Genomic DNA, 26,351 nt, shown 5'->3' on the forward strand with positions numbered 1-26,351 from the left:
CTGGAAGATCATTGATGAAAATTATAAAGAGAGTAGTTTCTAAAATCGAGCCTTGTGGCACCCCACATTTTATTGGTTTGATGTCAGAGGTACATTTGGAACTTGTATCCGCTGATCCGTGTGATCAATTACTACGGCTTGATTTCTACCTTCTAAATAGCTTTGGAACCATTTATTTATAACTCCTCTCACACCAATATTGTTTAATTTTTGGCAAATAAATGCTGTAGATTTAGAATCGAAACACATTAATCATTGAGTTAATCATTTCTACAATCAGCCTAGTTCTTGATTTTGAATTCGTTAAAGGGTTTAGATAAAGTACGGGGCCGTCCTAGTACCCATGTCCTCTATTACACTAAAAATTGTTAGAAGATGAACAAATTGTTTTAAACATACAATTAAGACATTCCAACATACCATAAAAGAAAACTCATGCTTACTCTTCTTCTTTTTTATCGCCAATGAAGTTACACATTGGATTTATTAAGCATTAATTCTATAGCAGCATTTGTAGCAGATAAGAAGGTACGAGCCACCGTACTAAACTTTCGAGCGCCAATTCCTTAAACTAAGACGTATTATGCTGCAATTATTAATGAAACATTTTCTTGTGAAATACGAACAAAATTATAACGCGCTTTCGGAAAATTTTACCGCAAGATAACTGATTACCAAAATTAAATTAGGCCTATTGATTTTTTTCATATGAAATGACTTATGTCACATGTTAAGTTCAATAATGAAATACGAATAACTTCACCTTGTAGATTTCTTCAGAACACATGAGCTATCCCATATTGGTAGGTTATTACAGAGTTGCTCAAAAGTAGGTATACAGACCTGCATCGATCAAGTATGAAATTTTAATTGATTAAGTTAATAAATTTATTTGCTTCGATTTTTTCCGAGCTTAAAGTATGAGTGAAAATAAATTAAGAACAAATAATGAAGAAACTACGTTAACCTGTATGGATAAAAATAAGTAAATGATATAAAATGCCATGATTTAATCAGTGCGGGACTGTATACCTACTTTTGGGCCATCCTGGATTTAATATTTATTTATGAAGTATGAATATAATTTACCTGAGTGTTTTTTTGAGAAAATTGTACGAAGATAACCTTCTCTCAACAATAAACTACTTCCCGTAGATGTTTCTCAGAAAAATGACCTATAGGTGAAAATTGATCTTTCTCACTGTAAGTCAGCATATGAAGCATTCAGTACACAAGGGAATCAACTCCATTTTTTAAAATCATTTTGGACATATTTTATGTTTAAGATCTCAGCTTACAAGATTCATGCCCAGATATTACAATAACTCTTATAATGTTAAAAAAAATAAAAGAAAACAATAACTTTTCCATGTAGTTAAGCGTACCGTACAAACTTTGTATCTCTTTTTCTAACAACTTTAATATTGGACTTTTGATTCTCTTGTGTTCTAAACGTCCCATACCTTTCCTATAACAATCACTGAGAATACCATGGAAATGGACTTACATCTTGAATTAATATACCGAAGTAAAAATCAATCACGATTCTTTCATTAACCAGCACTCAAGATCAAGATTTTCGCTTTGACAAAGTAATCCTCGTTCCAAAGGAAGGAGAGAAGGCTATGCCATTCGAAATGTGTAAATTTTATTAAATGTATCGTATACAGGCCCGTGATCGCACAGGTTGTATATAGGGTGTCGTATTTAAGCGTGGGACACTGGGGACCAGCCCCAGAGCGGCATATTAAAAAGAGTCAGAATGAAGTATGGCATGTGAAAAAAAAAAAAAGAGGTGCTAAGGAGAGAAAAAAGTAAAGAGGACGTATATATTGAAAACAATAGCGCAACCGAGTTACGATGCTACTTGTGCTAGAAGGATCTCAGGCTTTGCTTATTAGCTGCTAGCATAATTCATGCATTTCATTATGAATACTCTGCTCTGTTGTTGGTGGCTCAATGTAAACGGACGCATATAGTTCAGGTTATAATGAATACGAACAAATAAAAAGGAAAGGGCGCAAAAATTTCTCAGGGCCACGGGACGTAAAACATCTAAAAAGAAATACGACTCTTACAGTTTTCAATTTTCGAGCTATACATTTGTGTCATTTTTCAAAACAATTTCCGCCCACATCAACACACAATTGTAATCTTTGTATCTTATTATCGAAAGCGCCTGAGTAGTTGTTTTGAAGGGTATGTTTCAGACAGTGAAAAATGACATTTTTAAGGTCACTTTTAGAATATAACATCTGCCTCACTGAACTTCTGTTTTAAAACAGACAGAGGTCACTGGGTGATACTTCTTGGGCACAGAATGGATAAGAGGTTCTTATCCTGTAAAAAAGCACTTTTCTTAACCGGGAAACCTTTTTATCTTCATCCAGTTGTCGAGGGCCTACGTAAACTCTCCGTGGACAACTTAAAGTGTTTTGCGAAAATGATTTCCCCGTTGCAATTAGATATTTCAGTAAAGTTACAGATATCCTCAACAGTTAGCCTTCTGTCCCTCATGACCAGGGCCCGAACAAGAGCAATATATTCTGCGCTTGTTACATAGGTATATGGGGCTTCCGGATCTTGACAGGTCTTCAGTTGACCCATCTCCCACTTTACACTTCACGCAAACACATCTAGACAGTACAGTAAGCAAGCTGACCCAATAAACATTTTTCAACTGGCGATGAATATATACTTTTTTTTTTTTAATCAATATTGCCATACACCCTTAGACTACACTGCAAGCCACATGTTTTCATTACAAATACGTGCATTAGAAACAAACAGTGGCAGACGACATAAGACCATGCAATCAGGAAGATACGAAGAGGAACTACGAAGACGACCGACTTCCCCTCTCTAGGTCCTCCCTCCAAGAAGATGCCTATAAAAGAGGACCACAGGAATAGGAAACCACAGCATCCTTTGTCTGTGTAGGAAACTATCAGTTCAAAGCTGATCGTTCAACTACCATAACCTTCTCCCGAGATCGCCATGGGCTACGGAGATTCCTTCTAATACCAACTTCTGGCGATGCAATGAGCTACGGAATTTTCCTTTAAAACCTATCTCTTGACGCTGCTATGAGCAAAGGAGATTCATTCAAACTCCTACTTCCGAGGCTGCTGTGATCTACAGAGTAATATCAATCATAATACCGATCCCCATTTGAGGCCGCTATGGGCTAGGACAATTATCCTTTTCCGAGGCCACGTTGTGTGCCGAGAAACATCAATCTTATTGTGCACTGTGTTGTTATTAGATATCCAGTATAAAATGGCCTCTGAGCTGTATCTGGTGATTGTTAAATTAATAAATAAAAAAGATTAGCAAGAACTTTGTACAACTTTTGACAATTTATTTTATAATAAAAGGTGTAAGATTAAAACTCCGTTTTTTTATATCAAAAAATAAAGATTCTACCAAGCAGAATATTGCAATATGCCGAAAAAAACATTCATTTCACCTCTGGTAAAATTGTCATTTCAGTCAGTATGAAAAAAAGGCTTTCCTTTTCAGGTGAATTTATTTAAAATGAACATGCTTGAAATTTTGCACAGAAGCCTTAACGTCTAAAGTTAACTCATCTGTAATTACGTTGATCTATCCGCATTAGTTTTTGAACTACGACAAAACAACACGCAAATTTTGGTATCTGCTGCGTATTGTAAGATTTATTGTATGGTTCTAGATTCATTTGTTGAAAAATTATAGCCAACTGAAATAGGATTATTCTTTTCTACCACCCTGTATAAAGCTAAGAGATGTAGTAATTCTACCGGTATACATATAAATTCTATTTACCTAGTATTTTTATGTACTGTAAGTATATCTGTTTAATTTGAAAGTGAATATGAACGAGCAACACAGTTTGTTTGAATCGTACCTGCGAGAGCTTCTTTGGCGTGTTCCAGCTCAGTCTCGAGTGCTTGTACCCGTGGTTGTGGTTGAACATCGTCTTTTCCCAGGAGGCTCCGTAGTTCACTCAACTCCTTCTGTAGCCTCTCGTTCTCTTCTTGCAGGACTTTGATATCACAGGTTGAATTCCTCTCGCTTCGGCTCTCACTACAGCCTGAAAGACAACACAGAACATCATGAAACGTCACCACTTTCAATACAAAATAAAATGGGTAACATTTTGATAAAACAGTGTTTCCAAGTCGTTTATGCCTGAAGTTAATAGAAAAAGATATTTTTTCCCCTTAAACTTTGCTTTCAAAAATGAATTGTAATGATGTTTTTAGTTTAACGTCCTACGTTTTGGCTTTTAGACCAGAGGAGGGGTTAAGTGCCATATCGCCGGACCAATTTTAGAAAATTTACCGGGTCAATTGGAGAATTTATTTAAATTTGTGAGGAGGAATGAGTGAAAATGAGGCAAGTGAAATGGTAAAAGTGAAGAAAGTTGATGTTTTTGTTGGTTGCTTTTGATGTTGTAAACGGCACTGTATATGGAGGCGGAAGAACTATTTCACGGAGAGGAGGTACATTTCTTATGATATAGTAGCGTGAAAGGCATGGCGTTGGGAAAGAAGGAAGAGCATTTTGGGGGCTATTTAGCGGAGTATTTATTTAAAGAAAGGAATCTGTTGTACACGATTTTCTTCTTGAAATTGGAAAAGTTTACAAGAATCAGTTTTGAAGGTGACTTCTAACTGAACGGAAATGTATTTCTGCACAGTGTACAGAAGCTGTATTGTATGTTAACAAATGAAGCCTTGCAAGTAGGAAACCATAAGTGCTATTGAAATTTTATGATAGCCAAAACCTACATGTTGTCATTACCCTCGCTTACGCGTATACCCACAATCACTGAGGCGCCTGCTCTCTTTGGACGAAACCCCTCGCTCCGCTCGGGCCCCCTGCTGCACTCCTACCCTGACTCGGTTAAATAGCATTCGTGCTTTATAGTGGCCACCTAGCACAGGTTGGTTTGTTTTGCACTGTAGTTTTTAGCCTCTAACGTAAAGTAACGTCATCTAACGTAACTTAATGTAATCCAACAAAATATAACCGAATACAGTACGTTTTGGTGCTTTTTTTTTTCAGTTTTCAAACGGGTCCGGCGATACGGCACTAATACCCAAAGGAGATACCGGTATATGACAAATGAAACTGAATCTTTAAGAAATAATTAGTGGAATATGTACAAGGGAGGAAATAGGAGAACCTCGAGAAAACCCACCACAAACGCACATAGTTTGAAATTGAACTAGAGGTCAGCAGTGAACGCTCTATCACTGAGCTCCAGTGCTGCCCTCAACTGGCTGATGCAGAAGTGTCTACAAACGTGTTTTAGGGTGCAATTTGGCCCATGAGATTATGTGGGATGAAAATGGTACAATTAAATTGGAGAATAGTAAATTTGAAGGGGGAAAGGTATATTTAGGGGGGGTCAGAATGACAAATTTGGGTAAAATGTTATATTTGGAGGAAAGAATGAGAAATTTTGGGAGGGAATGGTCAATTTGGGACGAAGAATGGTCAATTTGAGAGGAAGACCGATAAATTTGGGGGGAAGAATGGTCAATTTGGGAAAAAGAATGATAAATTTAGGAGGAAAAATGATAAATTTAGGAGGATAAATGTTAACTTTGGGAGTATGAATGGTAAATTTGGGAATTTGCTCCCAATCGCTTGGGGGAAGGGGGGGCTGGGCATCCCTGACCTGATGTATTATAACAACACACTTAGAGCAGGGACACAAGAAAACAGTAAGAGCCAAGAAGGAGCTAGACGAAAAAAAGGAGCAGAGAAGTGCAGTGTGCAAATAATTATGGTATGCCCGAAAATCTGTCGACTCCGTCATCGTTCTCGGTGGCGTGTCGCACTCGTTTGACAACCAGATTTGTCGGCCTGCTTCTTATGTTTCATCTGGTTTATTAAGATTGGAAGCAACAAATTATGACATCACTTACAATATACTAATTGTTTGAAGCTCACTACTTAATCCCTCAGTGTGGTTCTTACTGCTTAAGTGAATACAATACCTATCTAAATCAATGAGCAATTACATCAAGAAAGTGCAAGACTCTTTAGATCAGTCATTTTTCACTCGTCAATGAATGAAGTAGAAACGGGCTTTTACGATCAAAGCCAGGAGAAACAGAACAAGTTGAGCAAAAAGGAGAGGGAAGATGTAGCTAGAATAGAATAAATTAAGTGTTCGCTCGTACGTGTAGTGCATCTGCAAAAGAATTTATTACGCCTTATTTTCTGTCTTCACTGTATTCTATCAACGCTAGGTTTCCTGCCATCTCCTTGTTCTCTCAATGTGGTTTAATGAGAATCGAAGCAGCAAACTGTAGCGCCTCAGAGTATCCAGTTTGAAACGACTGCTCTAGATAAACAACAACAAAAAAAGTGCTACTGATCAGCTTTCTCGAAGTGATTGTTGGCTTCTTGATCAGTGTAACCATCTTAAACTAGTTACACCTTAGCGAAGAACTATGCAGAATGGTTCACAAGGTATTCCTGAAAGCCATATTCTTCGTACTCATCTTGGTCAATGCAAGAATATGAAAACATATTAAAAGGAATAACACAAGAGCTTTCACTGAAATGTACAATAATCTTGTTAATTTGGCCAATTGCTTCATTTCTTTGCAACCTTTATTTTCCTATATGACATGCGTTATTTACTATTATTACCTGACTATCTATTTTGGAAATTAATTCTATTAAAGCAACGTTACTCTTAGTGCTGCTAATGTCATTTAATAGGTCACTTGAGTTACGACTTTCGTCCGGATCATCGAGGTCCAGATCTCACTTCTCAGACCCGGTCTAACGCGGAGACCTAGAAAAGACTCGGCGTTCTGCAAGCATCCAAAATATCAGCTCTACAGCATTACTGCAAAATATCAGATCTGCAGCATTTTACTGCAAAATATCAGCTCTACAGCATTTTACTGCAAAATATCAGCTTTACAGCATTACTGCAAAATATCAGCCCTACAGCATTACTGCAAAACATCAGCTCTACAGCATTTTACTCAAGATATCAGATCTACAGCATTTTACTGCAAAATATCAACACTACAGCATCCTGCAAAATTTTTTAGTTGATTATGCGAAGAACAAGAATTTTAGATAATATATAAAGGGATAATTTGGATAAGGACGTATTGACCTATTTCCGGTTATACTGCAAGTTTGAGCATGTCCGTATGTGTCTAGGTAATGTTAAGGTAATATCTCTACTCCGTAGCGAACACCTGTCTCCGAAAATAGTGTGTAAATACGTTGGTTAATTGGATGAGGGCGTTTGTTTTCTGCTCTCCTGAAAAATTGAAGAATTGCTAGTTACGCCCTTATCCAAATTTACCCCTCATATAATCAATACACTGAACTGATTACTCACGTGTATTAGTTGTTACCACAGGATGGAAAAACATAAAGCGTTGAATATTACAGCTTTTATGTTTTTCCTTCCTGTGGTAACAACTAATGCACGTTTAAAAATAGATATGCTTCTAGTCGGAGATAAAACATGTTTGCAGAAACTAAAGCTTTAATTTTACATCCACAACACTCTGTAGATAAAAATTCGACATCATTTGGATTTTTTTGAAGACCAACCTTCAGCTTTTCTTTCACGAAACCATCTAACTATTGTCCGCTATTCTTTTTCTAAGCGTTGTTGCTCCACGTTTTTAATAGCAGCCGTTACATATTTATATCCGTAGAGACGAAAGAGTTCTGTTTGTAAATCATGAATCTACACTGTCTGAAGAATTGGAAAGTGCTCCTGCGTCGTTAGAATCAATAAAAGCACGAATTTCTTGATGTTGTCAAAATTGTTGCACAAGAAACAGCACACCTAATCCACGATGACCGGGAAATCTATACAAATAAAAATGAAAGTGACTTAGGCCCTAATAACTCTTGAACCACCCGACCGATCTTCATCAAATTTTCAACATAGGTGAGGTTCGGGCCTGGGATAGTTTTTATCATTACACTTTGCCGGTGCAACTTTGGGTAGGGGTAGAGGAAGATATTTAAAAAAAAATGATCGAAAATTACCGACATTAGTGCCGAATCCATAGTTTTCAGGGTCGCTGAGATGAACAGTGACACTTCTAATACCTCTGAAATTCTAATTCACCACCGCAACAGATCGAAAATGAATGATATCAGAGAGTGCTTCTAATGGTAAAAAGTTACTATTTTTTTCTTATTTTAACCTAGCGAAGTGGGTAATTGACGGTAGTTTGGAATAAAATATTAAAAAGTAACAGCAAAAGAATCGAAAAGAGCATTTGGGCCAGGTTAAGAGAATAAAGGAATATAGAGCCTAAAAGGGGACCAAAATTGTACTGAAAAATTATCTCTACTCCCAACCGCCAGCAACATTCTACACGTCAGGTACAGAAAATGTTTACCCCTCCTGTGATAAGCAATATCCCCCTGGCAAAACAGGTCGATACCCCCAAAGGGGGTGTACATTTTTTTTATGTTACTATCATCGGTGCCATAAGTGTAAAATACAGCCGAATAAATAATCTCTTGTCGCATTACTGTATTACAACTATTCTAGAATTTTTTGATGTTGCTAACACTGCATCTACAAAAGCCAAGTTTTTTTAGGATTAGTAAATTCTCACTCATGGCAGACGAGTGCACTGATATAAATGGAAGAGAAATTCTGAGTATTTGTATATGTTTCATAGAGGCTTGCAAAGTGAAAGAGGCCTTCATTTGTGCTGTTCCAATTCAGTCTACTAAGGCAGAATGCATCAAAGAGATAATTATTCAAGAAATACATAAAGTAAGACTTAAGTACGGAAAAACTGACTGTTATGGCTTTTGATGGTGTTTTAAATTTCAGCGGTAAAAAATCCGGAGTTCAGACACGTCTTAAAGATTTGCCTAGGTTGATTTTCGTTCATTGCAGAAGCCATCTTTTGCAACTGGGTTTGATAGGGGCGTGTGGAACTTCAAAAGATATCAAAAGGATTTTAAATGTAATGAGTAAACTGTACACAGAATTTTATAGGAGTCACAAGCGACTGAAATTTCGAAAGGAAGTGGGATCTTCAAAGACACCATTTCTCACAAACTAGTGCAATCTGCTTCCACTAGGTGGCTTTCATATGAAGTTGGTGTTTCTGTGATAATCAAACATTACGCTGCAATATGCATTGCGTTGGAGCATATCTATGTTGTTACAGGACACATGTCATGAAATGCTGGAGGACTATTGCTGGAACTAAGAAAGACATTGATAACTTTCACACTAGTACTCTTAAACAGATTTTTGCAGCCACTTGCAAAAGTAAGCAAATGTCTGCAAATGTCAAATGGAAATGATATGGTTACAGCGCTGAAGTTAGTAGATGTCATTGTACATTTGGAAGATATCATTTTTGAAAAGATTTCAGAGCATGCTGAAAATGTTGTAGGAAAGGCAAAATCTGAAGGTGTGAGAGTGGAAGAAAACTTGAAACCCTCTTCTCTCCAATTACAAATCAAAAATTATCAGCAACATGAAAGAAAGGTTTGCTAGTCCTCTCAAACAGCTGTCTCACCTCGAATGATGTGCTGAAAAACACCCACGACTCACCTGACGTAACTGAAGTGGCCAGCATTTACTAGAGTATAAAATTTACAAAAGAGATTTTGCCAGTCCTAACATCAGCATCCACCAAAAACTCTTGGATCTTGCCTGTGGAGAAGAAAGGAGAATTATGTTCCCAACTCTTCCGAAGTAGCAAGTGTTTTTCTATTACTTCCTGTGGGCACAGCAGAGCTAGAGCATTCATTTTCTAGAATGAACAGAGTGTTATGTTCAGAACGATGCCGACTTAGTTGTGAAAATGTAAACGATTTAATGAAAATATGTATAGAAGACCCCTATATTCCTGATATTCGCTCCGGTTTTGAAAAACAAAGGCTAAATGAACTGATAGATAAAGCTTACAATATCTGGTTAAAGCAACCTCACAGAAATGTATAGATAAGTACTACTATGCATAAAGATACGTGAAGAATAAATGAACTTGGTACAACTTTGGTAGAACGAAAGAAAAAATGAAACGAAATCTTTGAGTTTTACGTCCCACGGTTATGCCGGTTAGGCTAAAGGAGACGGTGATTATGAGTAACGAATGAAAATGGTCGAATGAAGAAAGTGGGAGGAAACGGGAGAACCCCGAGGAAACCCACGCACACGGTGTTTATCCACCAAAAAGTTCACTTGGCGGGGGGTAGAACAAAAGATGTATGAGGACAATGTCTGTGTATGTGTGAGAGTGAGAACAACAAAATGTGTTCGTACAATAGCAAATAAAATTGAAAGTATTTTCCTTTTCTCCTATTCATAACTAAAGCAAATAATTCAATCCTTTGCCGAGGTTATGATAAATTTCTAATGTGTACGTAGTATTAAGAGAAGATGCGCTTAAGAACTGCCCTGTTTTTCTTTAAACATATCATTACAATTTACACCCACTTCCAATTCATTACACCCTCTGAAGAAAATTTCCGGCAAATACTCTGGTCAGACATCTTTGAGTGATCGTTTTTACTCTAAAAATAAAATAAAATAAAGTGTGTGCACCTAAAAATCCTACCCCTATTAATAGCATTTAGCACATTTATTATTATGTTTCGGATATTATTGAACCCATCAAAGAAAGGAGGGAAAATCAAGATCCGATGGTTGTGTTCATTGCTTTTATCTGTATTGTGGGTTTCGTTATTTTCCGTCATTTAAAACTGCCACAACACTGTAACCTATATACATGGGCGGAGTTAGGAATTGTCTCCTGGGGGGGCAGACCTTTTGTCTGCTGGGGGGGGGGGCACGGTGAATACAAATGAGACTTGAGGGATCTTATAGGTGTCATTTTTATTCTTTTGTCAAAAATTTGGGAGGCAATGCCCCCCTATGTCTATATAAAAATTTAGATATTTTTATACTTGTTTAAAAAATGCCTTGTTAATGATGTTGACTATTATACGATTTTTTGGACAACAGTCTTTCATTTAGCTTTCCTAGTAAAATTAAACCTATATATAAGTAAATGTTATGGTGCTTGGTCGAAAGAGAGAGAGAGAGAGAAAAAAAGAAGGTCCACTAATTTCTTCAAGAAAACGAGTATGTCACTCACACATTTGAGATTTCTTTCTATTTTGTGTCACGTGTCTGTTAGATCGTTTGGGTTGTTATTCTCCTTTTTATTTTATTATTATTATTATTTTATATCAAACTTTTCTTTTCTTTAGTTTCTACATGCATTGCAAATCGGTGAACCGTGCTAAACGTGACTTTTCAACACAGAACAAAAGCCTACATCACAAACGCCTAACGTTGAAGCACGTCGGAACCAGATTCACAAAGCAGTGATACCAAGTCCCATCACAAATAAAATCACCAAATACACATTCAATTTCAAGAATTTGAAAATTTCCTTATTTTTCGTTGATCCATTGATAGTTTGTATAATAAAATGTGTTTGTAGATTCTATTCTAGTAGATAATGTACAAGGTTGAGCGATATGTCTTGCAATATTTTGGTATACAGCATCTTGTATTTATTACAGTAGAATGAAAATAGGTTAATATTCAAAGCATAGCCCCCTTATTGTTGGGCTGTCTGCAACAACCTTCCTGCTAGTTCCTCGGTTTCATGTAGATACTATGCACGGCGTTATTTGGAGAAAGCAGGGGCAAATGCCCCTTGAGTTTGAGAAACGTTTGCTTTTTTAATAGACTGAATACTAATATATTAATAAAAATGTGAAACTTGTTATGTTAGTGGACAATCTTGCCCTCTACATCTGGCAAAACCTGAAATCACGCTATTGATATCACGTCGTATCCTTAGAAGTAAAGCAGTCCAAGTCACAGCTGTTTAAACCTCCTGCTAATTGGTGAAGCATCATGATCTCAAGAAATGTGCAATGAACTGAAACAGGCAGTAATCCGTAGTGGCATCAGTTTAAGATCCTGAATCTTTTGTTGTGTTTTTCGAAACAAGTGTGGTTTTGAGTTATTCTGTCGCAGCAGAGCGCGCTTTCGGTACACCAATGGAGGATATTTTTGCCGCAGTTCGGCATACATACGTCCAGCTCTTTGGAATAAAGGTCAGCATTGATGATACGACCATTAGGAACGAACTTTAAGTGAATTACCCCTCTTAGTTCTACCACACACAGAGTATGACCCTATCCTTGACCTTGATAGACAACCGGTTAGGGAAGTTAGCCCTTGGACAACCATTGTTTTTGCACATTCGGTTTTCGGAAAAACACTCACTTTTCTTCGCAAGTGACTTCAGAAAACGCACATTACGCGGATTTTCCAGCAGTTGTCGGTACAATGTGGCAGCTGCTGATGGTTTTCCCGAGTTCGCGAAATTGACGCACTACAATAGGCTAGGACATACCGAGTTGATTTCACAATTTCCGTGTACTGGTGGGTGGATTTTCCTCAATTGCATGTCGTATGAGTTCAGAATCTGTTACCCTGTGGCGCCCAGCCTTTGGCTGATCTTCCGACATTTTTACAATATGCATGAAACTTCTGGAACCAACGGATTACTGTGTCACTGCACCTTCCCCTTTAGCATGACAAATGATTTGGATTACTGCCGGAGCGTTAGGCAAGAATTCGAACTTATACACTAACAGTTTACGTATCAGACAATGTTAAGCACTTGTCATCACTGCCATTAAGGAAAAAAAAAAAAAACTGACTAAAGATACCGGTACTGACGGAGTGGTGTCCTTCGTGTTAAATAGTCCGCTTGCCCCACTACTTCTTGGGTCAGTTTCACCTTCTATTGTGGTCAACCCCGGCGTATACATACGCTTTTGTAAAACTTATGACTAGAGCCCGGATTTCCAAGAACAAACAAACCAAGAGATATTCATGCAAATATGCAGGGAATTAAAAAAAATGCACTAAAATATGTATTAAAATTTTAATATACGCACTGAAATATACACTAAGAAAATAAAATGTCAATTTCTTTCAAAAATATCTTATTTTAATGAATGTTGCAATGAACTATGGACGTTTTCCTTAGGTTTTCTTCTGAAACCCTCTGCGTTTATCAGTGAAAAACGTTTTGTAGATCTAGAAGTCCCTTTCTATATCAGCAGAAGTCACTGGTGCATTTGAAAAACACCAAATGTCTTTTTGTGTTAGGCCCTTTTTTAATTCCATGTTTTTACCATGAAGTACATTTGCAATGTCACAGATTGTTTTGTACCCGGGATTTTTGCCTAATACTTGGCAAAAGTTTATCTGACGCTATTTTCTTAACACCGTCAGTTTCACTGTATTGTATTGTACTGGACAACGTCTGCGATAAATTCGCCCAACAAGGAGAGTGAATGCTGCAAAGCAATATTACGGGATTCCATCTGTCTGGCAATTTCAGGTATTCTCGAGAAGTGGTTGTGTATGAGCTTAATTTTGTTCTCAATACGGTACCACTTTTATAGGAACGTTTTTGTGACACATAAATAGCGGCTGGGTCGGGATTTAGTAAGTCTATAACTGTCTTCACTTGATTTAAGTTATCTGCATAAAAGGAGACAGCTTCTAGCCACGGTTAAAACAAGCTACGAGTGTACCCCAGTGGTGCCCCCCCCCTCGTGTCCATGACGCACCCCCCCTCAATTTCCTATCCGTAGGTGTTCTTCCATGAAAAAAAAAATCTTTTCGATTTATTTTTACACCCTCTCAAACATATTTATATAGATTTTTAACCCCCCCCAAATATTTCAATGACGCAGTTTGCGTCATATCCCCCCCTTGTGGGCACCCCTGTGTACCCGAACATTTTTCGCAACTTCCTAAAAGATATGTACACGCGATAGAACTTTCACAAATACTTTCTTTACGTTTCATACCAGCGCGTCTACTGCCGAATATTGGCATCTGATTGTTTCTGCTACGCAATGAAGATGATGTGCAAGACAAGTCAGGTGGACTAATTTAGGATACAGCACTTTATTTTATTATTATATACAACATTTTATCCTACAACTGTGTTTACAAAATGATTCAGTTCACTTGAAATATGCTATAGTACGAAAGGTGTAACGTCGTTGGTTTCCCGCGAAAAGTTATAGTGACGTTTACGCGGAGTTGCCAGCTTGGTTACTCGTGACTCGCTGAGCGCAGTAGACGGTTGGTGGTGACTGGCTACCCTCTTACCACACCTCCAGTGACGAGCAGGTCCAAGCGCGGGAGGCCAACGACGTTATACCTTCTGGACTATAGTATGCAGCAATAAAATTCGGAAATATGCAGTATTTTGTAAAGTTTCAGAAAATATGCATGCACATCGAAATTCGCTCAAAATATGCACTTATATGCGCTATCACATGCGTCTCAAACGAATCCTTACAAGTTCGTCGGAAAGAAAAAAAACAACTATTTTCCATACGTTTCTGCATGTTACTATAAGCATACATTTTGCATATAAATCCGCGCTATACTTCTAACTCATGCTTGTATTATACTATTTTTTCCTAAGATATTTTATACGTAGTATCTCTATTCTTATATGGCTTTATTTTATAATTAACATAGGAACTTGATTTGAGCTGCAGGTTGTATATATAGCACTCTAATTAAACTATTAATAGCTCCAAACTGTTATTTTGTTTAGTATTTGTTATAATCTATATATATAAAAGAGAACGTACAAAATCCTTTGTCCGCTCATCACGCTAATACGGCTGAACCAATTTCTTTCATTTTTGGGGGGTTATTAGGATTTGGACCCTAGATGGTTTTTATCATATCACTTTAATTTTTAATTACCAGTGTCTTGAGATAATTGACCATTCAAGTGTCCATAACGTACAAATCCTTTGTTATTAGTTCATCATAGGTAAAAATAAACGTATTTATATGCAACCCGCATGACCGTGTCACTCGGCGGGTTAACATAAATGACAGGCGATATACAGCGGAAAATAGCTTGAATCTTCTGTTTAAAATTTTTTAATTGATTTGCTTATTTTTACAGACACTTTTACAATATGCCAGCACCGGGATGACCGCAGCGAAGCGGGGCGGGTTAACATAAATGACAGGCGATATAATGTTAAGATTTACTGCAATCTTCTATGGTTTTTATCATATCACTTGAAAGCGAAAAAGTAAAAATTATCTAAGTAACAAAGTTTATTGCGTTCCGGGGTGACCGCAGCGAAGCGGGGTGAACGCTGCTAGTAAAACATAGTATATGATACCCCTTATTACTCATTGTTTCAATATGTGTATCGAAAGTAACAATTAACATATGATCGAGTACTACTCCAATATCATGGACTTCTGTCCCTTCCAAAATATTTTCATCCATTTTACACTTTAAGAAGAAAAATCTACCTTTTACTTATGGTGTTGGTACCCCAAAGTTTATTTAATTTTCTCTATGTACTGAGATGTTTGTGCATATTAAAAATACCAAAGTTAATACTTGAGTTTAGGAAAGTTTAGAAATCTGCGTCAAACAACAATACAAGATGTATGAAAGAAAAAAAGTACAAGGAGATGAAAAGTCTGGCTCAGTATAGGGAAGATTGCAGAACTGAGTCAAACAATAATACAAGATGTAGGGAAGAAAAAGTGCATGGAAATGAAAAGTCTGGCTCAGTATAGGGAAGATTGGAGAACTGAGTCAAACAATAATACAAGGTAAAGGGAAGAAAAAGTACATGGAAATGAAAAGTCTGGCCCAGTATAGGAAAGAGTGGAAAGCTGTGTCAAACGATATTGCAAGATGTTGGGAAGAAAAAGTATATGGAAATGAAAAGTCTGGCCCAGTATAGTAAAAAGTGGAAAGCTGTGTCAAACAATATTACAAGATGTTGGGAAGAAAAAGTACATGGAAATGAAAAGTCTGGCTCAGCATAGGAAAAAGTGGAAAGCTGTGTCAAACAATATTACAAGATGTTGGGAAGAAAAAGTACATGGAAATGAAAAGTCTGGCTCAGCATAGGAAAAAGTGGAAAGCTGTGTCAAACAATATTACAAGATGTAGGGAAGAAAAAGTACATGGAAATGAAAAGTCTGGTCTAGTATCGGGAAGAGTGGAAACCTGCCTCATGATAATTGAAAGACTGCTGACCTATGAACAAGATCCGAGACCAAGGAAGACGGTGATGGCGATGATGATGAACGAAATGGTGGAATTAAGAAAGTAGGACGGCCCTGATGAAACCTATGCACATCATATTTGTCCACCACAAATTTCACTTTGCGTGAGCTAGGACCAAATCAGGGACCCCACGCACCTGAGGTGAGCAACTACGACTTAGCCTTCATGGCCCCAACTTGAAGAAAATAACATCATTAAAACCCCAAGCCCCAACAGTAAAATGACATCATTAAAATTGCAAAAATGAAATGAAATGAAATGAAATCTTTGAGTTTAACGTCCCACGATTATGCCCGTTTGGAAGGCAAGTGAGTGATGATGGAATGAGAATGTGGAAGGGAACGGAAGTACCGCAAGAACACCCACGGACACGATGTTGTTAACCACAAACTTACTTGGCCGGGGATCAAACTAAGAGACCCCACACACAAGAGGGAAGCGCTCTACCACTGAGCCCCCATTAAAATTGTAGTTCATCTAAAAAATAACAGAAATTAAAGCGTAGGTAATCAACACCGTTACATTGAACCGAACAAGACATTGTAAGAAACAGCAGTGACTGGCAACACTGCAGAACGGTGAAGAGTGATGGCCGTAGGTAAAGGAGCTGCTGGGGAGAGGTTTTTTGAAGAAGTGATCCACGGATAATGGGTTGAATCTTGAACTTTTAAACGAGAAGAGCATTTCCCTCTGGTTCCCAACCCATCAATGCAACTTTTGATCCTTCCCTATTCTTTCTTTCTTCCTACGAAGTGCAATAAACGAGTCAGGCACGGAAAGAAAGAGGAAATGAGAGTCGTTCAAAAATATTTTCTTATTTTCCTCCCATCCGTTTAAAGGACGAATATACTGCTATTTCGGTTATTGATCTGAGATATCTAATTAGGGACTCCCCTTCCCTTTTTTTCATCTATCCAATAATATATAGACATCTAAGGGCTTTATATGCTTCCTCTAACCCCTTCTCTCTCCCCTTAAAAGAATTGAGGAAGGAAGAAATATCGATAAGGGCCTGTTTCCGCATCCGCCATTAGTATTAGGGACGAAATTAACCCTAGAATTTTTAATAACGGATTCATGACTTCTTCCAAATAAGTTTTGGTGCTAAATTAGGTTGAACTAATTTCGATAATAAAAAGTTGATTACAACAAAACCTGAAAGAAACAGAGCCTGTATTAATGTAAAAAGAAAAAGCACTGCAGTTCCTTTAATTTTCATACAAGGCACAGTTTTCCAGAAAACATCATGATCTTCCATGCGGATGCTTATTTCCCATACTCGAGTCAACTCTGACAACTAATCTTTCGTTACTGCTACCAACTAATTTTCCTTAGCGTGAAGTTTAGATTCACGCTTCTTTTATGAGAACACTATATGTGAGGAGAGTTTTGTTTACCTAAACTCCTTTATATTGCAATATACTACACGTGCTCTATATTTATAAACATCAACATGTCCTTATTTATAAAGAAAACCATGTACTCTCATACTACAACTACTACAAGAAGCAAACGACAGGAAATCCTCATCATCACCATGTCATATGACTACTAGCGCCACTGCTGTCCAGAAGAGAGTATAAAACCCATGTAAGGTCTTCATCGACATCTATTTTGGCTACTTAAATCCCCTCTGGAGCTCTGAGAGAGCTAATGTAACCCAAGCCTCTTGGTTTACCTGGAGCTCGAGGTCTTCTGCCGAATTACCTTGGGTGGAGCTCTGAGAGATCCTAACCGCAACCACCTAGCTTGCCTTGAGCTCTGAGAGATCCTAACCGCAACCACCTAGCTTGCCTTGAGCTCTGAGAGATCCTAACCGCAACCACCTAGCTTGCCTTGAGCTCTGAGAGATCCTAACCGCAACCACCTAGCTTGCCTTGAGCTCTGAGAGATCCTAACCGCAACCACCTAGCTTGCCTTGAGCTTTGAGAGATCCTAACCGCAACCACCTAGCTTGCCTTGAGCTTTGAGAGATCCTAACCGCAACCACCTAGCTTGCCTTGAGCTTTGAGAGATCCTAACCGCAACCACCTAGCTTGCCTTGAGCTCTGAGAGATCCTAACCGCAACCACCTAGCTTGCCTGCAGGTCTATGATTTTCCTGCCCGCTTTGTTGCCTGAAGATCTGTGGGACACCAACTTCTTTTTGCTTGCTAGGAGCACTGAGAATTCCTAAACCACTTTCTCCTAGTTTACCTGGAGCTCTGTGGAATCCTTTCCTTTGGCTGCCTGGGTCTTGGAACATCTATTTACCCAAACTACATAGAGGACTTTGTATTGGTCTAAGGACCACACTTATAGCGATTGTGTGTTACATGGTATATAACAGGAATTTTATAATAAAAAGGTTGGGTGACAAAACCGAATCCCACGTGACAAAACTGAACACTTTTGCGCCACTTTTACAATATTTACTCTGTGCGGTGTCCAGTGATTTATCCAGAAATTTGAATTTAGGGAAAGGGTGTTTAAAAAATCTTAATCTTGCAATAAGGTCGTATGCTATTATCGTCTTTTTAATGTTTTTTTTTTTAAAAAAAACTTAAAGAGTAAAAAATGCATAGAAGATTTTCACCGCCCTGAAAAAGAAACCAGGCACTACTGACAATCCCAACAGCTGAAAAATCTTTAGAACGGTGATCAAACACAATAATAAAGAAAAATAATAAACCATAACGGAATCTATCTAAAGTAACTAAGTGTAAGCCAAATGAAAGAATGAATACAAACTGTACTTTTCTGCCTTATAATTGCCACAAGAGACAAATGTTCTCTGATCTTTAGTCAAGTCATCTTCAAGAATAGTCTACAACACTGCTTGACACACACACATGATTAAATACAACTATATTTGTATCATAGATGACATCTTTAGAAGTATACTCATGTCGGTGATTAATTGAGATTACTCAAACCAAAAATATTACTGCCATAATGCTCTTGATTGCAAGTAAAATATGACAAACTGAAATCTCTTGCTGAAATTAAAAGGCACGATTTAATTCTATCGCTCGCATAAATTTGTTCTTTATAAACATGTATTTTCATGCAAAGTATTGGATTTTACCTGTGAATCTTTCCAAAATGTGGTGCGCAAAAAGTACACCAGCAGCACATTAACGCACATTACCTTGTGTTTTTGAATGTCCTCTTTAGCTTTCTTTTATGGGTTATCTGTCACAAATTTCTAGAGATGCAAGGGCTCGGAAAAAAACCGGCTTTTTTGGAAAAAAACTCGGTTTTTTCTGCTTCGCTTTTTTGCTTGGGAAATTTTGGGCTTTTTTGAAAATTCTGCTTTAAATTGATAAACCAGATTTTGTTTCGCTTCTCTACAACACAAAAAGTCATTTAATTAGTGGTTGATGCCGATAATAATATAAAACCTTGAAAATAAACCATGAATTTCGAAAAGATATTTCAAACAGTTTTACTTCTCAACATATTTACATTATGAATTCCAAAGGATTAAGCAATGTATATAATAAGATTTTTTTTAACCTCCTACATACAAAAGTAAGCAGGGTTGGCAAGAGCCATGGTTGTTTTTGAAAATGCCAAAAAACCGTTTTTTGGGGGGAGTTTAAACTAGGCTTTTTTGGTTTAAACCAGGTTTTTTTGGGTTTAGATACTTTGCTTTATGTATTTATATTACATATTGACAGAAATAAGTTTGTTTCGCCTTGGTGTTATTATGCAACAACGGGGTTATGCCGGAAGAGGTCACATAAGCTTAAAGAAGTCCGGTCAGTAAATTTTTTAAATTGAGAAACTCCCGCCCTAGCCATCGGGAAAATCCCGTCATTACTCTAAATGTAAAACAATAACGGAAAAAATCCTGTTCTTGCTTTGCATGTAAAATTTAAAGGTCAACGTATCATAATCAGTACGCTAAAACTGAGGTATTAAATTACAAATTTAGTGCGTACATATCATTGAAAGTACAATCCAAGCTAATGTTGGAAGCTACGTAGGCAATCGATAAATTTTGTGAATTTATATCAGTATATTTAAGCAACCTTGGCTTCTTTATAAAACAACAGACATTCAGGCATGCAGAAATATACAATTTAGTTTCGTTTTGTATGTTCAGCCTTAACATCCTTACGTAATACCGAGGTTATCAAGGAGAAGACTTTCGCTTAAAGTGACATCCGAACCGCTACTTTGTTTACGCATGAAAGAAGGGTTGTGGTTCGACCGAGAATTCAACATGGGACACCTTGATTAAAAGGTGAAAAGGAAATAAAACTAATGCAGATGGTTTGATGTATGGAAACGTCACCATGAAGTTCACACGATTCGCATTTTTCGTACCTTTTATTTTTTTCGGTTTAAACCAGTTGTTTATTTAAAAAAAGAAGAAAAACAGCTGGTGTAAACCAGCCAACCCTAAAAGTAAATACTTCTTTTTAAAAAAAATACTCAAATAAGTAGCAAAATTCTATGTAGTATTTTTACTTCAAAATATTCCATACCCTCTTTTTGGAACAAAATAAAATTAAAATAAAACATAAGAAAAATACTTAGATTTATATGATACACTTAAAGGCTGCACACTTAGAGCTTTTGGTTTTGTATATTCTTGAAATTCTACAGTTTTATATAAGTACCATCACGGTTTATTCAGTCCTCAAATTTTCTGTATTTTTAACAAGAGGGATTGAACATGAAGGGTGTTAGATAAGAACATGGTAACCCATAATTTTACTATTTTCAGAAATTAGAAATTTTCTGCTGCACAATCCATTTTGAAAGTCGGAAATCTGATTTTTCACATAAGTCTATACATGAGGGATTAAACGAATCGGTATGCGTTGCTGCCTATCTGATGCTGCGTAATAGGGCGTTTACACTTGGTCGATTTAGTCGCACGACTAAATCGACTCGCTGCATTTGCCACTAAAATCCAAGCAACTAGGCCGAATCAGATCGATGGATGTGTTCAATTATTTCAACCACAGAAAATAGAACGTCTTTCAATTCAGTTGCCAGTCGATTAGTCGCCTTCAATCAACAAGCGATTAAGTTGAAGTCCCGTTTACACGGTTGATTAAGTTGAAAGTGACGTCAATTCAACTGAATCGAACGCAAATCGACTAAGTGTAAACGCCCCATAACTCGGCAATTGAAAATTTGTTAGTTACCATGTTCTTGGCTCACACCCTTCATATCATTATGGAACTCTCCCCCCTCACAACCACAAAAAAAAAAAAAAAAAAAAGAAAGAAAGACTACGGAATATATTTAAGGTAAGATAAATACAACTGCACAACAAACATGATTGACTGGAGCTTTTGCGCTTCTATCGATAAGTCCGGAATTCAACCCAGCATTCGACCATTCTGACAAAGTATTTTTTCATTCCATCTGTGAAGTAGAAATAGTGCGTGTACTGTGAGTTGGCTGACTTCATTTCTTATTGTTTTTAAATCGTTATTATTACTAATTACCAGCAGTGACGGTTTTGCGAGGGTTAGGGGGGGGGGCGGTCTTTCGGACTGAAGCCTGTTCCCCAAAATTACGGAATGTCTAAAACAAACGAAATATCTATTAGTTATGCCTTTACTCATAAACTTTAAGCTGCCGTCAAATAAAAACTACGAATGTTTAGAAAAACTAAACATTAGTAAGAAAAAAACCCTCCCAAAATACTTTTCTAAATCCGCCATTGATTCTCAGTATAAAATGATCTTCAAGGTTGTATCCGGAAGATTATCGCTAAATATATAAACGAAACGAAATACAGTATTAGTTATGCCTGTACTCATAAATTTCAAGCTCCTCCCAAATAAAATTAGGAGATTTTAGAAAATGAAACAATCTGAGAAACCCGTTCCAAAGTACGTTTCTAAATCCGCTACTGATTATTTGTACAAATTAGTATTCAAGGTTGTATCCGGAAAACTATTGCTAAATCGTTGCACAGCTACAGTATAACAGAAATGTGGAAGTACGGTTAGACGGATATATTGAAAAACGTACGCTTTGACGGATATATAGAAAACCGTAAGTTTAACTTCTGCGTTAGAAGCTAGAGTACTAAGCTCTTAGAAATGAAACAGACGACAAACTGAAATGATATTGAGAAGAAAAAATATCGATAACTCAAAAGTTAAAATAAAGTTAAATAGCCTCTAAAATTGCCCTCAAATACTACATTCTTCATGTTAGCTTTAATTCGTAAAACATGTGCTCCATCCATCTTGATGGTGAATTTTAGAGCGAAATATGGCATGTAGGTCATGGAATTCTTATCTAAGTATAGAATATACTATAAGAAAGCTATTTAGATAGAAAAATCATGAAAATGAAAAAAGCCAAAATTTCCAAAATTCTCGTTTTTTTCCCAAAAAAGCCGGCTTTTTATGTGAAAAAAACCATCGATTCAAAAAAGCCGGCTTTTTTGCATCTCTACAAATTTCTCCTCCTCTTTGATTTCAACAACCAGTTGTTCATAATTTTCCAGCAGTATTAAGAAAGATAACAATGTAACACAACGATCACATTAAAAAAAAAAAAAAATTCAGATGCATTAAAATATATCACTCATTATAAATAACAATAACAAAACACCAAAAAGCTGTTTTTGTTGTTGTCTTTCTTTTAGTCTTTCAATTCCAACTGCAGTGAAATTGGAAAGAGACTATCCGATTGCAATAAAGTGAACATACTTTGAGAGAGATGGCTGAAATTCAGCTCAAATATGACAAGTCTAAGTGGGTTCTATATTTCAAAAGCAAATTTTCCTAAAATGAATCGAACACAGTAAACGAAAAAAAAAAAAAAAAAAAAACGAAACTAACATTTGTGAATGGAAAATCAATGAAAAACAAATAATTCCTCAATTTATCCCAAAAGATCAAACGAGTGAGGGAGCACAAGTGTAGAAGAGACTATATAGATTCTATATTCCAAAAGTAAATTGTCCTGAAACGGATGGAACATAGTAAAAAAGATGCACGAAATATTAACATTAATGTCAATGGAAAAAAATCAATGAAAAAATGGAGTCATCCACATAAATCAAAACCTATAATACGGAGATGTCTAATTGAAATCTTATTACAAAGATATACGGTACTGAGGAGCTTGAAAACAATGTATAGCACGTAAGGTAAATACGAATATAGCGTCAAAAATCAAGTTGTTTGGGTAAAAATAATAATAATGATATAATATATGCATCTTCTTCGAATTACTCAGGTCGCCCCACGCGGAAGTTACGTGGTTGAAATATCTCACATCTGGATTTGGAATCTCCAGACTCGATTTAGCACGTAACGTGACTTCTGACCTGACATGTGACACAATTCTAGTCCTTATGGCAAACCGGATAGGTCCTTTCTTAATCACGTTAATGATTCTGTTACAAAGTCATTGATACAAAGTCATTGAACGATTGTATTGGATTTCCTTCCTCAGCCGGAGCCAATCAGCGTCGATCTTCTCTTGCTTGGTGTAACGCCGAGACGAAATCGTTTGCAATCGATTGATCAAAAACGTTGTTGTGACGATCGCAGTCGTGTAAAGGTTGATTTTCATTCAATCTTGCGTTGCATGCTTTGCCTGAAAATTTATCTTGTCGAAAGTAGATTGTTTTATTCTATTGGTTTTTAAAAACAAGAATTCAAAATCTTTAAAAACACACACACAATAGCAAGATTATTAATATTTCACCCCCCACTAGTTGAGGGATGTAAGGAATTTATTTTTGGGGGGTGTCCGAAAATTTTAGAGGGGGTATTGGGAGTATGGATAATGCACTGGTGGTGTCCATCCGAGAGGAAAAACAAACAAAAAAAATCAACAACTATTTGATGTATCACCATCAAATTGGTCAGAATATAGAGGCAGGCCCGTAGCCAGCCCGAAAATGTAGGGTTGGGGGGACCGGCTGAAGTTAGGGGGGGCCCGATCCAACCATATGATATTCATCACCATATTATAGTTCATTTGCAAGCCTACCGTGAAAATTTTAGGGGCCAGCGAAAATTTAGGGGGGGCGGCCTCCCTAGACCCCCCTGAATACGGGCCTGTATAGAGGGTCCAAAGTCAGGAATCAAACTCAATGATAATGATCTCGAAACCAGGAGGGGTAGAAATCAATGATTCATATTCATCATTCCGTAAGATCGCGCCACCGTATTTGCTGTCTTTAGTAGAGTTTGTTTTCTTTAGAAACTTTAAGGACATCTCACTAATTTGTCTGTGTATTTACAATAATGCGTTAAAGAAAGAATAAAAATAAATAAATGTTTCTCTTATTTAAAAAAAAGTAAAACAAAAAAAAAATCGTTTAAAACTTCACAGATACACAAGAAAATTGGAGCAAGAAGTTTCAATTATCTTCCAGCTACGGCAGCGCCATCTTGTAACTTGTTGGAGCTTCCATCAGCAAAACTGTCGTCGCATAATCTAATCCTGTATGCTAATGTCACTTACGGTGGAAGAATTCTCAAAAGAGACTGCGAATATCGACGCTAGATGGCAGAGAAAGACAACGAGAGAAGACAAAAGAAGGAGCAAAGGTCTCTCACGACGCTGCTGTATATACGAAGAACAAATTAGCTTCTCTTTTTCTCTTTTGGCTCTTTCATGTGCTGTTTCTGCCCCGTCTCCTTCACTAATATGGATATCGTCTTTTCCATTTGCTCATTCTTTCAGAAGCATTAAGGGTCTTTTACTACATTTACCCATACGTTTTCGAATTTTAGTGATAATTTAAATTGCCCGAAGAGGGGAACCTATGCTTTATTTAATATTATTATTGTAAATTATATGTAAAATGTGTTTTTAACAAGTTGTTGCGTCCAAGCAATGAGCTCGTTGTTCAAAATAGATTAAAATCTCACTTAATTAAAAACTATAAGTGTTAATATGGGGGACACGGTGGTTCGATGGTAGAAACTTATCTCTGGTACGTGTGGTTCCTCGTTCGATTCCCGACCAACTAAGTTTGTGGTGGACAACACGTGCAAATCCCGGGGGGACATGTCCTCTCCAACAGTGTTTCTTTCAGAAACAATATTCCGGGGTAGCATTGCTGATACTATTCTATTTATTATTATATTCTAGATGTATTATTTTGGTCTGCTCCGGGGGCACTCTCAGAGCTCCAGGGGGCAGTGCCCTTCCTAAAAAAAAAAAAAAAAAAAAACAGGTCTGGATGAAACACTACTCTCCAATCTTGGAACTGGTAAGACTGTCCCCCCCAATAATCTGATTTGAAATGTGTTTTTGGGGTAGAAATGTGAATATTTGTGTCCGATTGCCTCAAAGAAATTGAGATGAAATTGATGTCCTCTCGAATTAGCCTCAAATCTGCCCGCCCCCCAATGTTGAAGACAACTCTGCTCCCCTGGTACTCCACAGCATTCTTTTTCAACTTCATAAATATTTTGAACATTGCTTAAAAATATATATGGGACAGGGGCGTCATTTGGGAAGGACAGGAGGGGGCAATTGCCCCCCTAAGTTTTAGAAACACGTGCTTTTTAATAACTTGTATACTAAAACACTAACAAATAACATGTAACTCTTATGTAGATGAACACTCTTCCCCCGTCCTAGGAAAATCTGAAATGACACTACTGATATGGGAACGGTCTTACCCCCCTCAATGTTGAAGACAGATATGCAACGCTGGTGGACAACAACGTGTCCGTGGGTTTTCTCGGGGTACACCCGTTTCTTTGCACTTTCTCATTCCATCAATTCTTCCATTATCATCCACTTGCCTTAATCATCGTCTCCCTTAGCCTAACGGGCATAACGTGGGACGTTAAACCGAAATATTTCATTTTATTAACATGGGGCCGTGGTGGCTCTGATGCACGGGGTCCTTGATTCAATTCTGGCTCGCGGCAAGTGAGTTTTGTGGTGGACAAACACCGTGATCGTGGGTTTTCTCGGGGTTTTCCCGTTTCCTTCCATTTTTTTCATTCCACCATTTCATTAATTTCTCATCATCATCGTCTCCTTTAGCCTAGCTGGCATAACTGTGGGACGTAAAACTTAAAAGATTTCATTTCTAATTGTTAACATTTTTTTGTAACTTTCCTCACTAACTACCCCAAAATTCATACTATATTTTTTTACGCAGTTACCCAAGGCCTTTGTTATTCATAACAATTCTGGGATCTAAAGGAGTGTACACGGGAATATAAGGCGTATATTGACCTAATATTTTCATAATCCAGCATATACTAACCTTAAATTT

General features: G+C 37.2%; 1 protein-coding gene across 7 annotated transcripts in view; it reads right to left on the reverse strand.

The window, feature by feature from the left end:
• LOC145671795 (kazrin-like) overlaps positions 1-26,351 on the reverse strand; it is a 312,194-nt gene that overhangs the window by 101,314 nt on the left and 184,529 nt on the right. For all 7 annotated transcript variants that reach the window (XM_081741014.1, XM_081741011.1, XM_081741017.1 and 4 more), the window contains one exon: positions 3,890-4,075. In XM_081741014.1, coding sequence (XP_081597140.1) covers positions 3,890-4,075 — 186 coding nt within the window. The remainder of the gene's footprint in view (positions 1-3,889; positions 4,076-26,351) is intronic.

This window comes from Thermobia domestica, chromosome 15, assembly GCF_964235325.1.
Source record: "Thermobia domestica chromosome 15, izTheDome1.hap1.1, whole genome shotgun sequence".
NCBI lineage: Eukaryota > Metazoa > Arthropoda > Insecta > Zygentoma > Lepismatidae > Thermobia > Thermobia domestica.